The sequence below is a fragment of the Cuculus canorus genome, chromosome 2, assembly GCF_017976375.1.
Source record: "Cuculus canorus isolate bCucCan1 chromosome 2, bCucCan1.pri, whole genome shotgun sequence".
In the NCBI taxonomy this organism is placed as follows: Eukaryota; Metazoa; Chordata; class Aves; order Cuculiformes; family Cuculidae; genus Cuculus; species Cuculus canorus.
This window is the reverse complement of record NC_071402.1, coordinates 81,942,998-81,961,657: the sequence shown is the minus strand read 5'-3', so window position 1 is coordinate 81,961,657 and position 18,660 is coordinate 81,942,998. Positions and strand designations below refer to the sequence as shown.

At 37.1% G+C, this 18,660-nt stretch overlaps 1 protein-coding gene across 4 annotated transcripts in view; it reads left to right on the top strand.

Annotated features, from left to right (window-relative positions):
* CDH12 (cadherin 12) overlaps window positions 1–18,660 on the top strand; it is a 544,062-nt gene that overhangs the window by 498,376 nt on the left and 27,026 nt on the right. For all 4 annotated transcript variants that reach the window (XM_054059459.1, XM_054059460.1, XM_054059461.1 and 1 more), the window contains 2 exons: window positions 919–1,172; window positions 18,000–18,136. In XM_054059459.1, coding sequence (XP_053915434.1) covers window positions 919–1,172; window positions 18,000–18,136 — 391 coding nt within the window. The remainder of the gene's footprint in view (window positions 1–918; window positions 1,173–17,999; window positions 18,137–18,660) is intronic.

The following is an 18,660-nucleotide window of genomic DNA, read 5'->3' as shown; positions in this document are numbered from 1 at the left end:
TGACATAACGTTAAAACAGACATTTAAGCCAACAGTCTTTCACTGAAAATAAAGCTTCTGCGTCTTTTCAACTAAATAAGACTGCATTAAGGTTTTTTGTGATTATTACTTTGATAAAACTACATTTTATAATAAAAATATATACCAAAAGGCACTAAGCTGGTGTACACTGAGAGAAACCCACACTAAACCAGTCTGATCGCAGGATGCATTTCCATCAAAAACACACATGTGTACGCACAAGCTGCTGTGTTGCCTTCAAGATCTTATGCATTACACCTAGGCTCATAAGGCAGAGTCAAATTCTGTATTTTTCAATGTACATGCGGCTCAAATATTCAGGGTGAATGAAGTTCACTGCTGAGATAAATATTTTACAGGCAAAACTTGGTTCAGATCAAATTTGAACTCACATTTGAAATCACACCTGAAGTTTATTTTGACCTATTGGTATATATCAGACATTGGGCTCATTTCCATCATTGTCATGGTCCTCTGAAAGCTTTCTCTGCTAAAAGAAATAGAAATCTTCCATTTAAGGAACTTGATCAGCTAAAGTCAGCCAATTGCCTGTGAATACAAATCTCTGGTTAACCTCTACACAGCTCATTTGCAAAAGTCGAATCTCACTCATTTGACTTCAGACATCTACAGTCTAACTGTTTACATCCATGCCAGTCATCTTAATTCTTTCTTTATTTTTTTTAATGTGGAAAACCAGTGATTTCCTCTGTATGATTGATCTTTTTCAGAAACCACCTTGGTATGGGATGAACTGGAAAACAAGCATAAATGATTAGCTTAGGAACTGGTTTACAACTGAAGGTGTCATAAATTATGTCAGATTAATCCTACCAAAGTGATTTTGCAATGTTTATTTTTTAGTCGTCTGATATTTTGCTTTTTTTCCTTCTACAGCCATTAGACTTTGAAACAAAAAAGGTATACACCTTTAAAGTTGAGGCCTCCAATCTTCATCTTGACCATCGATTTCACTCGGTGGGTCCATTCAAAGATACTGCCACCGTGAAGATAAATGTGCTGGACATGGATGAACCTCCAGTTTTCAGCAAGCCTATGTACACAATGGAGGTTTATGAGGATACACCTGTGGGGACCATTATAGGTGCAGTGACAGCACAAGACCTCGATGCTGGCAGCAGCTCAGTTAGGTAAGAAAGCTTTTCCTCCTTCAGTAATTCTGGAACAACCCAAAGTGCTTCTGACAGCGAGACTAGGAGGAAAAGAACTTAGTAAGAAGGGATAAAACGTTCCAAGTCTGTCACTGACACAGATAGCTACTGCTCTGAAAAATATTGAAAAGAGATGCTAGTTTGGGTGTGTTATCTGGAAAAATACATTAAGTGCTGACAGCTTGCTATCATACACATCATATAAGTTGCCATGCATTGACATGACTTCAAAGATAGTACACTCAGACTAAGAAAATAAAAACATCATTTTGCCTGATGTCTGGGGCTTCTGCAAAAGTAGCTTTGAAGTGCAGTAGTGAAAAAGGAGGTTGCACATGTTGTGCCTGTGTTATACTTCAATGGATGACAGTGACCGTCACTCTTGTTACATAAACCACTCACACTGTACATCTGGCAAAGCCCTAATACTTTGATAAATAAATGCTACCTCTCTCTTGGCTAAGGCTGGGAGAATGTGATTGCTGATCAATATGGCTGTGTTCAGAAGACTTGAGCACAAGTAAACCCGTGCTAGCAAAACCTCTCATTTACTAGTATGACTTTTTTCTCTGACATATAAGGGAGAGGAGAACTGTTATACAAAGGCAGTATATTGATTTTACTGATGTATTTACAACCACACTAGAAACTACAAAGTGAACTAGACTCATGCACAAACAAGGAATTTCCTGTCCAGACAGAGTCTATGATGTAGGCAGTCATTACACATATGTCCAGTACCAATACATGCTGAACCTACTTGACTTCAGGAAATATTTTTATTCCCAGACCTTCAGGAGCAATATTACAACGACAATGGTTTCTCCATACACTGAGCTAACTGTAGGCATTTTAAATGCTCCATATCTAACTTTTTTAACCCCAAAATCATTACGCGGGTCTCCCAATGCCCATGTACAGTTAAAAGGTTGGGAATGTTATAAAACGAGCTTGCGTTTTAGTCTCACTTCTCGACTTTCTGATCCCTACAGAAGTGCTCACAAGGTCTCTTTTTATGAACCAGTTCAGCTGGTTTATGCCCAGGGACAAATATGAACTCCATCCCAGTATTTCTGATTTCTTAGAGGGACCTATTCCTACTGAGAATAAGCCACACATCGAATTAAGTGTACTTTGGAGGGAGATACTTTGCTTTAAGGAAGCGGTTGTATTCCAGTAAGCCGGCTGACATGCTGAGAAGATTAAGCTGGAAACCTCTCCATGCAGCAATCTTTCAGCATGTAAGATCACTTATTTTTGTCAGTTTTCATGTTTCAGTTCTGAAATCTCTTCCTTGGTGCTCATTTACCTGAGAATGTACTTGATTCTTTGTATTCAACTTGACCTTCACCTCTTTGAATTTAATGATAAGATACTTACCAATTTATTTGAGATCTGACCATTCTCTTATGCTATGGAAAAACCTAACTGTATCTAAACGCTGACTAGTCCAAGCATAAAAAGAAATTATATGCAATTGTTAGTTACTGATGTATTAGTGTTCAATATTCTGAAGGTTTATATTTTCTAACTGAAAAAAAAAAGTGTGACCAAAAGTTAGAAAAGCATAAATTAATTTGAAAGAATTGCACGTTATTACAATGTCTTAATGTATCTTACCCAATTATACTTTCATCTGTTTAAAATCTAGATTGTCTCATAGATGTAAAAATAGCTCCATCAATTTCATTATATTTTAGTTTAAAGAAGGAGTCCAAGCATCTTCTCAGTAAATATGCCTTCTAAACAAAAGCAGAAAAACCAGTAATGGGCAACAGCCCATACAATTTGCAGGGTGGCACAGTTTCTCTACAAATTCATTAATTTTCACTGAAATGTTTTCCTAGAGCAGTTTGGTCATTGAGATGCCCATTACAGCAACAACAAAATCAGCCATCTGCCAAACAATAGAAACTGGGATAAAAGACAAATCTGCACTATATGAAACAGAAAGCAAAACTCTGGAGAGCGAAGCAGGCTACAACATCTCACATGAAAAAAAAGCGGCAATAGTCACAGCAACTAAACCCATGTTATCAGACAATAACTTGAGGTCTGTTATGCGAGGACACATCAGGAAGGGGGAGATAACAGCTAAGAATGGAGACTGGATTCAGCTGGTAAAAAAAAGAAAAATATTTTGCTTGAAGCTACTGAAAATGTTGAGGTTTACATGATTTTTCTCTTTTCTCATATTACTGGAATCAAGTTTTTGGACAATTTAGGAAATTAAAGGTTTGTTTTGTAGGATTATATTTTTCAGAAATGCCAAAATGAAATGTCACAGAGCACAAATTCAGTATGAAACAGGAAATTAAGCACAAGGAGAAAAGGAGCTGCAGGTATTCAACACCTGCAAGTATGACTGGCTTTGAAGTTGGTTTGGAATGTTACTCCAGTGCTTTTGATGTTCAAACTGTGTTAAATCTGGATTATGTGTCTCAGGAGAGTTATTTTGTGTATTCCCATTTTACCCATAATGCTGCAGGAAATACTTAGTGAAAATGTCAAGATGAACATGTATTTTGTGGCCATTAAAAATCTCAAATCACTTCTGAAAAGAACTATGATCTTATGTTCTGCTCAGATTCCTCTAATTTAGGATAGTTACAAGCTCTCTGACAGGAAAAAAAAAAGTTATAGTTTATTAAAATGTATGCAATTTGTATATATGCAAATGATTTTAGTAAAAATCCTTGTACTTCTGGTATAAGGAATTCTAGTACTTCCTAAAGATCACTTTCATATGTGTCCATGCATCATGAATATTATAGACAAACCTGTCTAAATAACAAGAAAGTGCAAAAGGGTAGTGAGAATGAGTTATCTGTAATACTTTCTAGAACAGTGAGCTTTATCTAACAGTGTTGTTCAACAACTTTGCACTGGCACATTTGAAGCTGTCAGATTTGCTTGAACATGATCTTGTGGCGTAAAGCATGAAAGGATGTTTTTTCCCCTGATATGAACCCCAGACATGACTCCAATTACAATGAATTCCATATTCTGTAACACAACACTGCCTTTCAGATTATAATATTAAAGAAAGGAAAAAAAGCATATGTGTTGGTCACAGGTCAATCCTGTCCTCAGTGTCCTGGGGACAAGACTTTATTCTTAGCATGTGATTCCAAAGAAAAAGCCTTATTTATTTTCTAAAATAATTCACAGTGGTCTGGAAACTTTTATGGATGGGTTCTGTTTTCCCGGTGCAATACTTCATAATGTAAGGACAAAAAAAGTAAAAATACTAGGTTTTTCCTGACTCCTTAAACACTTTATCTTAATGTACAAGTGCATACAAGATGAATTAAAGTTACATATTTAACAGGAAAGTGCTTGACCTTCCAAACCAATAATTCTTCTAATTAGGGGGAGTTCTTTGCGCATACACTTTCTGAATTTGCTTTTTCTTCAAAATGTATCTTCTAGTTATGTATGTACATAGAAAGACTGGGACATTTAGTTCCAGAATCGCAAGCCTCTATTAAGCGATAGGTATTTTTCTGCATATGCTGGAGGGGAACAAGATGCTTTACCAGTCAGTTTTGCACAGATAAAAGATGGTGATTTTCAGGAATTTTTGTTCCTTTTTAGCTGCTCTAGTGAGTTTTGTACACTTCTTGCTCTGTTAACTTTTGTCTGTTTCTGTCACAATTTTAACTCTATTCCATCTCTTGCCTCTTACTGCAGTCCAAGTCTCAACCACTTTTAAGACCTCTGTCCCAAGTTGTAATTTTTCCAGGCTAACCAGTTCAAATCTCTTCATCAGTACTCCTCACTTCCTGCTGCACATCCATCTTTTTCAGTCCTCCTACTAGTCCACTGTTTTCTTGTGTCTCCTATGCTCTGGCAGTCTAATATCAGTCTGCTATTTCACAGTCCATCTTTCCTTCTTCTACAACTAATTTCTGTCTTTTTCCTCCTGAACCACATCCCATTTGCTTCGTTGGCATCTTAGTCCACTGCCTTCCTTTATTCTGCCGATGACAGATATCTTTTTTTTTTTTATCTCAATGGCTCAATGCATTTTTTTCTCTTCGTTCTATTTACTTTGATTTTCTTTCTAGAAATATAGAAACATTTTCTCCGGTTCCCAAAGTGTATATTTGGCAGACACATCTGCTCTTTCCCTACTAGTCTCCAGCACTCAGCTACCATATATACAACATCCCCACCTATCTACCCTCCAGCAATGCTGGAAATTGTATAGAGAAAGCTCTACTTCTTCCTCCTATTTCTCTCCTGACTTTCTGACTCTTCTTCTGTTTTCTTCTCTGGCTTCTATACTTTGTGTTCTTGACTTCAGGTAAAGTCATCCGCTACTCCATTGCTCTCTTCTTCTAAGTTCCTCTCCATATTATTCCATGTACTGCTCTGCCATTCTCTAGATTTGAACGAGATGGCTTCCTCTTCAGCAACTGAGTGGTTTACAGGAACTGAGCAGAAAGGTGGTTTCTCTTCAAACACAAGGCAGAAGAATCTTACTCCTCTGTGTATAAACTGTCTTTGAAAAGGAATTGTTTTCCTTACACTTAAAGAATTCCTGCTTTTCGGTGGAGTGACAGCAACTGACTGTATCTCTTTGCTTTACCTTTACTGTGAAGCAAGATGTGTATAATAAGTTATTATGATAATTCCCTTCAGAGTAGTTTGAATTAATATGTATTATTTCACATTTTAAATGGATTAAGTGTGCACAAGCAGAGAGTTATCACAGCTCATTTGGCAAATAACACAATTGTATTAATTCAAGGACTGTGGTACCTCAGATTCATTGATCGACTCAGAACTACTACAGGTAGCCACTATAAAAACAAAAACAAAAACCTCAAAACTTTTCAATCTTTTCATAAAACAAAAAGGAACACGGAGTGAAAGTGAGTACTTTCTGGCACAAGTCAGAAAGCCTGTTCTAGAGGAAAGTCATCTCTTCCCAAATTGCTAGACTCCATTTGACTTGCATAAATATTGCTAGATCAACTCCTAGAAGCACTTGCAGCATGAAATATTATTTACTAAGTCCAGAAAGTCAAAAGCAACTGAAAACAAAATTTAAAACTGAGAGAGGCCAGTAACCTTTATTTATAGTCTGCAATTCATCAACTTACTGAAGCTTGTGGAAAACAGGAAGTGATCTTCACTTGGCATATGCAATCGTATTAAGCTATAAAATGTCAGTTAGCAGTTTAGAACTAAATGTATGTGTAGATCCAAGAAGTTTATGGACTACTGCTTTAAGTGAATGACCTGCTTGTGAAGGAGTGGATGCTGAAAATCAACAAGCGTGCATTCAGCTTCAAGGCAGAAAAGAATAACGTGGCAGGGAAAGCTTTTAAATTCATTGGAAATAGCTAGAAAGCCAGAGTGAGAAGAAAGGAACAATATGAGCATAATAGTTCTGGTTTACTTCACAGCACTTGTACCACCTGGTGATGTGATTTTACAAAGCTAGTTCTCACCCCAGAGGCATACACTGCAATTTTACTTTAGCTCAAATAATAGTCTTCCTGATTTTTCATCAAGGACTCTTATTCCAAGTTTCTCCAGCAATGGATTCCTCAAGCATTCTGGAAAGCAATTCTAAGATTAAAAGAGTGGTTTAAGGACTGCAGCCATATATCACCAAGCTGTGAATCTCTCAGGGCTTGACAATAAGAGAATTATAAAGGGTCGGGACTTGAACCAACGTCTAAGAAAAACTTACATGATGCAGGGAAGAATATTAGCTGGTTATTATGCACAGTGGTATGAGAAGTCAAATCTGAAACCATCTTCCTAGTATAAAATTAAGCTTTCCAGCATTTTTAATTAAAGGCCTTATGTCCCTTTCCATAAGAATATTATTTTAACATTTGCAACCTAGTCAGATTTCAAGTCCTTTCATCTGAATTTCTCCTTTATGCCTGTGTGTAAATGCTGGCTTTACTGTCCTGTCCTAAAATGCTTATGTTTAAATAAGAACTGCATATAAAGTTACAAAGTTTCTTGCATATTTGAGTTTTCGGGGTTTTTGCTTGTGGGCTTGTGAAGTTTTAACAATGGAGAATTTGAGAGCTATATGCTTTTTCTGATCGCTGTCTTTGGAAGTTTCAGTCACAACCTGAATGTGGGTATAGACAGATCTCAGCAATTTCTACTTTTACTGTGTCCAGTTTTGGGCTCCTCAGTACAAGGGAGTCATGGACATACTGGAGAGAGTCCAGCAAATAATCTCTTACTCTACGAGCACTTCACCAAAACAGCTTCAAAGCAATTATGCAGCCTCCAGTTCCTGACTTCACTTAGTGTTTTCTCTTGCAGATCCATCTGACAATTCAAGTGAGTCCCAGCTGAAGATCTAAACAAGCAATAAATCCTTTGTTGTATGCTGCAGCTTTCTGTAGAGTCAGCATGCTTGCCGTTGTTTGCTTTTTCTTTCATTGTTTCAGCATCAGCATCTTGCTTCAGCTTTTTTTTTGTCTGCGTAAAAAATATGAGAGATTTGTTCAGATTTTGGTATCCAAAAGATATAAACCAGAGATGATATTTACATGATGCAAAAGCAAAGCAACAAAAGATTATTTCTATTGATTTTATGCCACTAGGCCTGCCCTCCTCTGCAGCAGCTATGTTACCTTTTGCCTTTGCACTTTATCAGAAGATATAACATTTCAGGCCAGAAATGGGAATAGAGGTTCAGGAAGCGTCTCTATCTTGTCCTGCAGTGTTTAGCTCATATGCACCCACGTACAAAATACAATTTCAACTTCTGCTGAGGCTAAGTATCTGATGTAGTAACATCTCTTTTCCTCCCCTCTCATCCTTTTTAAGAGCTGGGGGGAAGGGTTTCACTCAGACTCATTTACACTCTGACTTTCTGCCTTTATTGTGCCCATTGATAGAGATGCTGATACACATCTGGATGCTCATCCAAGCATGCCCTTTACTCACCTAAAATGACCCAAGCAGGAACTCTGTGCTCTTTCTCAACAGCTGTGAGATGAACCCTTTGGTGCCTGGGTACCTCAATGAATGTGAGTGGTGAGTCCTTCGTGCTATGGACAGGATGATGGTGGAGAGAACAGGCAGCAGTGCTAAAGATAAATGTACACCTTTCAAAATCAAAGGTGGTGTTCAGGGCCTATAATTTGTGGTGCTGGTAGAGAAAGTGCTCTAACACTTTCCCACCATGGCACCATTGACTGCTAAGACTAGAGTGAGGGGATTAAGTTCAATGTGTCGTCTTCTACTCCTGCTTGCAGTCCCAACAACTGAGCCTCAATTAAACAGAGCTTTCCCTCTGCCTGACTGTCTTGCTGTTCTGCCTGCTTAATGAGGCAGGAAAAAACAATGTTAAAACTGAATAAAACCAATGCATTCTCCAATTGACAATGACTTTTGATGAGATCCTCGGCTGGTAATGAGAAATGCAGAGCAGACAATGGAGTTGACTGAAGATTTTGATAAGCGAATGTACAAAACCTTTAAGGGGAGGGCACAGGAATTTGTAGACAGGCAGAACTAGCAGTTTGGAAGAGCTGGTAACTGAACTGCAGCGCATTTTATTACCTATATTTCTTACCTTGTTTTAGTAAAATTCTTATCTAAGATTTATAAGGCTTATGAAAAATTTAACAGCTTCCCTTGTTTGACTCTGACCCTTCAGCAGCCACTGCTTCCCTGTCCATTAATTCTACATAATGGTTGATTTTCTCCAAAGGAGCAAAGTCTAATTTATTTGCTCTGGTATTACTCATTCCAGACCAGATAAGCTACTGACTGCAAAAATCACTAATCTTTCACTCTCTTGATTAAAAATGAGGTATGCAACCCCATACAAGGGACTGTGAACCCAGCCATGTAGTATGCATAAGATACAAACTGTGTTATTTTTTCATGTGAATGATGGTGTGTTATATAAATGCAAAGACAATAAGTGCAGAACATTTTAACAAGAATTCTTTGCTTCTTCTATCAAAGGGTAACAAATTCATCTGTCCTTCTCTAAAGCATGACTACCTGAAGTGCAGTATGGACAAGATTCGTTCTGAGAATACCAGAGTACGGCTTATGAGATATCAGTCTGAGAAATTATAATGCTGAACTCTACTAGAAAAGGGGACAGAGGAGTTCAACAACTGATTTGGGTTTTTTCAAAATAATCTAAAAATTCTCTGCCTTTTAAGCCAAAATATTTTAACAAATACAAGTCTATCCTTTCCCAAAGAGACTAGAGGAATTATTTCTGTGGAATGTTAAACACTCAGCTTGGATTATTACAGTAGCTCTAAATAGTGCTAAGTACCTTTCAAAAAATCTATAGAAAATTGTAAAGAAATAAGGCATTTTGAGTGGAATGATCAAGGAAAAGTCATGGTAAAACTGTCAAAAATATTTTAATGTATCAGTAAATTGAGGGGTTTATTTAAGTGTGGCAAGTGTGATGTGGTATAATATGAAAGACAGTTATGACGCTTATATTTAATTGCCCACACAGGCATCTCTAGTTTTTGCAACTTTTGAACAAAGCAATGATACTAATACTTCTTCCTAGGCTCACCTTGTTGGTTTTGTATTAATACACAACTGTAAAGGCACTTAGAGCAAGTTAGACAAACTACCTTGTTTTCTTAGTTTTTGGTTGCATCTTGAGACCCAACATTATCCATAAGAGGATTATTGGCATCAGTTCTGCAAGTGCAACTGCCCATTAACCCCGTTTGTAAAGCAGATTAGGTAAGAAACCAGCTGAAACCAAACTATATCTTTACAAACTGACCCATTTCATTTTAAAAGGAAATTACATTTGAGAGAACTGTCGGACTAATAGTGACCGGAAGCAGTAATCAAGATGAGGTTAGGAGATAATCACTTAACCTGGAACAGCATCAGAAGCCCTTCTGTGATTATGTCTGACTGGGCAGTTAAGAGAGAAATTACGTTAATATTTAATATCACTAGTTAGATAGTACTGAATTGTGACACTGCTTCCTTTTCACGTTTCAGCTACATTTTGGTTTTTGTTTATTGGGGTGTTTTGTTTGTTGGTTTGTTGGGATTTTTGTTCATGCTTAGTACCCTACCCCTTCATTCTGGGGAAAAAAATAATTAAATATTAAGCACTGAGATTATTATGTATCTGCATGGGTAGGGCTCCTCTGGGATCCAGCTGGTATCCACAGGATTACCCACAGGATAAGATCTGACAGCAAATTAGTCAAGGTTTCCTTTGATTTGACCTCTAATGCCTCAGCAGTCTTCTGAAGATCTTCAGCAAAGGTACAGAAAGCTTCTACTCCCATTAAAGGAGATGGCTTAATGAATTATTTAAACATATAAACAAAAAAAGGCAATGTAGCAGAACAACATCTTCCACTTTGGAATATTACCATATCCTACATATTTTTTGGTCAATAATAGGAAAATTTTACAGTAAAACTTCAAATGTTATTTTACTACTCTTAGCATTAGATTTCTGTAATAACTCTATGAATATACAAGATCACATTTTCATGTAACAGGAAAAAAGTTTGACCGGTTTTGCTTCCTCTAAACAGAGTATCAGAGTATTAAAACCAGGGTATTAAAACTAGGAGTTCAGCACAAGAGAGGTCCTGTTTTGTTATATTAAGAAATTTATTTTTTATATTGAGTTCTATTCAAGAAAAAGTATTTTCATGTTATTACATTTATCTAGTCTTTCGTACATCTAATCATTTGTACACATACAGTATACATACAGTATATTGTAGTGGGCACTTAAAGAAGACGAGAAGGAACTCTGTTGTTGTTTTAACACAGGGCAACGTGAATGTTATGCAGACTATTGTTCCATCTTTCTAGAAATTTTCCCTTACTGCACAGTCTCCATTACTTTACATAGCTTAGCTTTGTGGTACCAAATGACAGAACTCTTATCATTACCTTTGTGTGCAACATAATATACATCACTGACAGAAAGAATTATGTACATAACAAATTTTCCCTTTCTTAATTTTGCCTCTCTGCTTCTCTCTGCTTCACAAGATAATATCTTTCCTTTTCCAGTTTTTAAGCCCTTCATCTATCTGTAGACCATTATCATGCCTCCCTTTTGTTATGTCTTATCCAAGCAAAACATATTTTAGCTATTTTAATCTTTCCTTATAAGTCATGGTGCCTTGCTTTGCTATAAAATCCCTCCAGCTTGTTGATATCTCTCTAGTGACACAATACCCAGGACAAAATTCTGTTGCAGAGGTGTCATTTTCTCAACACCTGGTTGTATGCAGTAATCTTTTCTAACCACAGCACATGACTGTTCCTTTCGACTTTTGGGTAGTCAAATCACACCTAAAGTCTTGTTTGTCTTCTTCTAGTTTCTCATCCTTTTTGTCACTCCTGTTTTACAGGTTTCTTTCATCTATTTAATGATATATGTATTGGAATTACAAAAAATTCTACCTGATTAATTCCCAAATGAATCTTATTATATTCCACTTATATTTCTAATCTTTTTTGTCCCATCTATAATTTCTGATATAATGGGTGGTATTTAACTCTCTCAAGTTGACATAAACTTTGAATAATATCTACCTGCAGTTCAATATTTAAATAAAACTTAAAGTGAACACAGTTTAAACAGTTTAAGTTTGTACACATAAAGAAACGATCTGTCACATTACAGCAAATTGTTATTTCATCCTTCGTGTTTCTTTGCAAATATCTTTTCTCCCAAAAATCAGTATTCTATGTTACTAGGTACCAGAGTAAGGAATGTGCTTTACATCAGCAAATCATGAGTAAAGACAAGTTTAGATATTTTTATAAAACACCTATAACAACCATGTTATTTGTCCCTCTCAAAATAAGAAAATGAACTGGAATTCTTGAGGAAACGCCTCTGCATGGAGGCACAATGGCCAGAAATCATCAGTCTTCAAATGAGTGGTTTCTGGCTTTGTTGAGCTCATATTGTCACTGTCTTTTTTAACTTTTTGAGGATACTCTTTGCAATTAACTAATTTAATAAGAAAAAGAGGAATCGCTTAAGTCTATATTTTCTGAAGTCAGTCACTTTGCTGTCTCTAAGGCTCTTGGCCTACAGATCTGATATCTTGCCGGATACAAAATATAGCCTTCATTTACAGGAAAGATATTGCAAGGACAGTTATCTTTTCCTCTTTTCAACATCAATGTTAAGTTTATCTTATTGTTGTTCTCATTTTTTCCAATGACCTTTCCCCTCAAAACAGAAAAAGTCTATTTCTGTAAATTCTTTCATTTCCTTTGTAATTTAAGATTCATAGTCCAGAGTACCTAATTTGCATATATGAACATTTCAACCATATTGCTCATTTGCTCCTTATCAACAGAAGTACTTTCTCTTGCAATTCTCTCAGAGCGGTCAAACCGAAACCTCTCAGGTGGGTAATACTAAACAAACCAGGTTCAAGCAGCAAAATATACCAACAATTCAGTCTGGACTGAGAAAGTCACATTACTTCAGTGGACTGAAATGCCTGAATTGAAACCTGTGGTTCACCCAGTTTCTCAGATATCTCCAAGGTGACCCAAGTACTCTCAGAGGTGCCTGAGCCCATCTGAGAGCTGCAGGCACCTCCTTCTCCCACCATTGACTGGCCATAAGAGCTTTCCAGAGTGTCTGACTAAGAATGCAGTGCTTGGGCAAGATCAGAAGGCACTAGTGACCCAATAAAAGAGCACGTTCAGTGCAATTAAACTTAAAAAGACCCCATCCAGTCAAGACACTACAAAAAAGTGGAAAGGAGGATTTTTTTCTCTTTCCAATATGGTTCAGTTACAGAGTAGTGTACTAAGTACACATCTGAAGTTGGGAAAAATTGTGGGTTGGAAAAGCACAGCTGAATGCACAGTTTGTCTTAGAAATGTTACTGGTTTTTGTCTTATCCTGTTAGGAATTTTTGTGTCTCTAAAATGCTTCATTCCAGTACTTGAGTAATAAGATGATTCCTAAACTGGGATTGGCAGCTAAATTATTCAGAGTATAGACTGAAAATTTGTGGCTTGGGTTTTCTTAGATTCACCATCTGGGTCTGCTTAAGTTACAATTTCAGAATAGAAATTGAAATACGGATGAGAATATTTATGCTGATGGGTAGCACTGGTAATGAAGGACAATCCTGCATCAAGTACAAAAACTAAAGGAATGTACCCACTTCAGCTTTTTCTTTCTTTTTTTTTTTTTCTTTATCTTCTTTATCTTCTTTTAGAAGACTGGTTGTAATTACTATACCCCATTTGTGGAGCAGTAAAAGAAAAGAGAAAGCAAGTAATTAAATGTTAAGTGTGTTACTATTCACTTAATTGGACGACTCCTTTCCATTATCTGGAAACAAATAATTTTTCTCAGAGGTTCGTAAGTTCCTTCATGCTTCTCATAGGCAGCGATATGGCAGAGCTACAAGACTGTTCCTGTTTATGCTTTGATTATCTAAGACATATGGGTGTATATGATCAAGGTATTGCAACTGTGCTCCTTTAATTAGTCTCTGATACCTTCCAGTCTAAAATGATGTTATAGTAGCTTGAATAAAACCTAAATTCTGCTTTTCAATACATACGGATGTTGCCACCAGCTACACGTAAGCATAAGTATGGATAAATACACCAAGGTGCTTCAGGGATAGGAACGTGCGAGAGAGCACTTAGACTTTGATATGACTCGGCTTTCACTGTAACAACATTGTGCACCCAGTAATTTTTTTTGGTACCTCTTGATTTTCTGTTAATTTACTTCCTCTACTTTTATGATATCCTCTTCAAAAGAAGATTTGAGAGTGCTTCCATCACTAGGACAATCACAGTAATTAAGGCCATCACGTAAGAATCATAGAATCATAGAATCACTAGGTTGGAAAAGACCTTTGAGATCATCAAGTCCAACCGTACCTGTCCACTACTAAATCATATCCCTAAGCACTTCATCTACCTGTCCTTTAAATATCTCTGGAGATGGTTACTCAACCATCTCCCTGGGCAGCCTGTTCCAGTGCTTGATAACCCTTTAAATGAAGACATTTTTCCTAAGGTCCAATATGAACCTCCCCTTGTGTAACTTGAGGGCATTCCCTCTCGTCCTATCACCTATCACTTCGGAGAAGAGACCAACACCCACCTCTCCACAACCTCCTTTCATGTATTTGTAGACAGTGATAAGGTCTCCCCTCAGCTTCCTCTTCTCTAGGCTAAACAACCCCAATTCCCTTAGCCACTCCTCATAAGATTTGTTCCCCAGTCCCTTCATGAGCTTCGTTGCTTTACTTAAAGGTGTCCTTAAGTCCTTGAAGATTGTAATTTGGTGTAAGTGTTGCATGCTGTAGCTTTTTATATAATTCCTTTGTTGTATTGGGTCAACACTGCTGTCACTATCAAGATAGAGCAACAAAGAAAGAATTGGCAAGGTCTACAAATTTTTGGTGAGAATGGATCCTATCATTCCCAAGGCCATCCCTGCTAAGCACAGAAAGTCTTCCTTCCACACTTTCAAGGCCAAAAACCACAACCCAAATCCTGAGCTTCACAGCCTCATTAACCTCCTGCCACCTCCCATCCCTTCTGAGCGTGTTGTCACATGTTTCCATAGCAGCAGGATAGCTGTCCAATTCTTTTATTCATAATATAACAGTTTAAGGCAATTACCATTGTCTGCTTGATGGCTCAGATTTCCTGTTATCCTTACAAGGTTGATCTACTGTCACTCATATATTCAGCAGCGCTCCATTAAGCACTCTGTTATCTTCTGTGCTGCAGCTAAAGCCGACATAGTCTTCCCCATTGTCCTCTGCTCTTCAAAAGAAGATGAGCCCTCTTTTCAACAAGTGAGTCTGTGCTAGTTTTCCCTAACTTTTCAAGGAGAGAGCTGCCTCTTGGAATTAGTGCAGTTATCCATGATCTGTCTTGCAGGGACTTTCAGCAGTCAAAACAACTGACTTCAGTTGCTTCAAACTGCTAGACCATGACTAGAAGATCTAGACAGCTGTCCTAATACCAGCAGTTCAGCAGTGTTCCTCTTTGTGTCACAATCTAACAACAAAAGTCAGGCTGTATGTCTTAGATACCTGGGTTTATCTCTGGAAAGTTACTGATTTTTCTGGTTAGAGAACCTTATCCCCTTTCTTCTCTTCTTGAAACCTTTCTATTTTCAACTAAAAGACAGAGCTCAGACAATACTTTTGACCTTAGAAAGAGACTGACTCTGGCTGTACTACTTATGAAGAATCTCACCTTGAGCATCAGACTGTGTGAAAGAGCGCTTTAAGGCTGTAAAAGGAACCTACGTGTCCTTTAGGTCCTTCCCCAAAATGACTTCCCTTTGGGATGTTCCAAAAATTCCCATTTGAAAAGCAGCCAGATGGTGTCCCATTCGCTTCTTTAGTAAGCATTACAGACTTACTGAAGTATCTGGGAACAGCCTATGTCCAGAAGAGCTGTCTGTTTGCAGTTTTCCCTGTAAATATTAATATTTCAGGCAATAAATCTCCAATATTTCCTCCTACTTCTCTTACCTTTGTAGTCTAATCGTCATACAGTGGGAGAAGGAAGACAAGGAAGTCTTGTTTTTAAAGACAAATTAAAAAAAAAAAAAAAAAAAGAACGAACAATGCTAACAAAGCTGTAGTTTCCACAGTGTTACACAGATGAAGACAATGAATTCAGAAGAACTGTTCCAGTTCTGTTTTTATGAAATTTTTCAGTTCCCAGAGGTTTCATTTCCACTGAAGCCAAGAGGAATTTTGCCACTAGCTTCAGCGGGAGTTGTGCTAGTCTTGCAGTGCTTACTGTGGACTTTGATAGTCCTGATGCTTATGTTTAGGAGCAGGCACACTGGGCTTGTGCATGAAGTTAATCACCTGCCTGAATGCTTGCAGATAAATGATCAGAGTCTCATCCTACATATATTCGTGCTTGAACTCAACTTCAAATACAGCAGTGTTCAAACTGTTTTCTGTAGTTTCAAAGCCTCCCAGTGAAGGGGACTGTCAGCAACACTATGCTTTGTTATTAGGTCTTGTGCTTTCTTCACTGGCTTGTACTGTGGTGTGCAGGGTACTTAGACAAAGCTCATCTTCCTAAGGGGAAAGACAGGGAAGGTTATCTTCTTATGCTTGAATCTTATTTATTTGTGTGTGGCTGCATATTTAATTTTGTGATCTATTGAACACGCAAAACTCCAAACAGTGTATCGCAGTGTGATTTTTCTAATACATGACATACGTATTTCGTAACTTTTATGTCGACCAAATTTTGAACAATGAGATTGAAATTTCAGATGTGAGTAGGCAGTATTATCATACTCAAGAAAATGTGCCTCCTCAGCTGTGCAAAAGAGTGCATGCTGCTGTTAGCAAATCTTTTCTGAAGCTTTTCAAATAAAGTGATGAACTGGTAGTGATGCCTGTCAGTTGATGAAATAACTTGAATCTCATCTACAGGTAAGATTTTCTTGTGATTTTTATAAAAAAAAAAAATGTCTCCAAAGGAGTATGGTACCTTATTTGTGATTGTTTTACTATTCCAATCTTCCTGAGCTATTTGGATTTTTGAGTCTCAATCTTAGATATTATATTCAGGTATATGCCATATACCCCTTTCTACCTTTGCTTCCTTCTACAACAATAAATACAGTGTTTGTCGTCACATTTTCTACATATTATTTCCATGAATCACACTGATCAGTGAAAGTAATGCTAGCATTTATTCTTATTCTCACTGGTTTACATGCAATGATTTTTATAGGCACAGTCCTCTGGCCTTTATGAACTTCTAAATGTATTTGTTGTTGAGTGCCATTTTCTTCTTATTTCCTACTGCTCACAAATAGCTTTCTGAATTTCATCCTGCCTAGTTTTTTAGAAACATCATCAAGGTATGAAGAGAATAACAATAAAAATAACATTAGCAGCTGGCAGCATGGAATCAGAAAAATTATTATTCTGTTATGACTACAAACAGTAACATAAAATGTGAAAATAGACCTTAAAATTAATTAGCATTTAAGGGAAATGGGTTTGGAATAATTATCCAATAGCTTTTAAGCAGCTATGTTTGTAAGCTCTTTCTTACATCTCTGCTTTCTATTAAGTCCTTGCTGGAGAAAAATAACGAGTAAGTACACATTTTGAGTTCTGAATCTGCATTCACACTTTTTTATGAACAAAGCCTCAGGAGAATTAGAAAAAAATGATATTCCTCGCAGCTCCAGTGAAAGTTGCCTATTCTTTTCAAAGGCAAAAGCCTTTCATTGCTCCTATGTATGTAAGGGGAATAAGCACGCTCTTCTCCATCTTCCATTTTAACATCTCTTCAGGATTCTTTGAGTAGACTGTACCAACAGTCTGTATATGTTCACTAGGACACCTCCTTGTAAGGCCAGTGAGGCTACTTCCAGCATATTGCAGCTACACACATATGTAAAGAGAACAGATTCGATCCACTTTTCATCACTACTCATACCATAAGCACTGTTTCACATAGCTTTTCTCCCTTTCCCTTTAAACTTAGTGTGTTCCAAAGTGATCAGGGTCACAGAGGAAGTGCAACAACTTCTTGAGAGCTCAAACATATCAAATAATCTGAACATCAGAATTCCTAAATCTTTTATTTTATCCTATTTTCATTTGAACATTCCAACTCTAAAAACGAACAAACAAGCAAATCTTTCTTTATTGTCTTATTCCTGCAAGAATGGTAATAGCTGGGAAGAGAAAAAAATAACAAAACTTGAGTGCTAGACTGCTGTTATGATAAATGAGTAATCTTTGCATATTTGCATCTACTTTGTTTAATGTTCTTCACATACAGATATTTCATCGATTGGAAGAGCGATGTGGACAGCTACTTTACAATAGATGCTACTGAAGGAACAATTGCTACTAATGAATTACTGGACAGAGAAAGCACAGCACAGTACAATTTCTCTATAATTGCAAGTAAATTTAGTAAGTATGACACAAACTGAATTAATATGCTAATGTGTTATATTTTCAGGATGTAGTGCTCAGGCATAAATGTGCTCTGAAAAGTACATGTATTGCCAAGAGATTATTTAAGAAGGCCTAACAAATATTTTGCCAGAAGCACTGTAAGGATAAGTGTGATGTTCACACAGCCCTGTAGTAAGGTTTTTCTAGCAGCCCTCATGTAGGCGTAGTTCCCCTGGAAGCTGAAAAATAGTTTTTTGAAAGCTGAAAAATTTAAAGACTCATTCAACTCTCAGACAAAAAGTACACTAAGACTGAATCAAGATTTAAGGTCTTAAACGGATCAATCTGTGTGCTGCAGCTCTGCTCTTTTGTTTTCTCTCTGCCTAAGACTTTATACCTAACTATTTGTTTTCTTTTCCTATACAATTTGTGAAGGGCTTTTTTTTGTTTGTTTCTTGTCTTTGTATCTTCTCCTACATAGAACTTTGGGGTTTTTTTAGAAGAACTGCCTTCTTCCACTACGTTACGTAGGCGCAGTT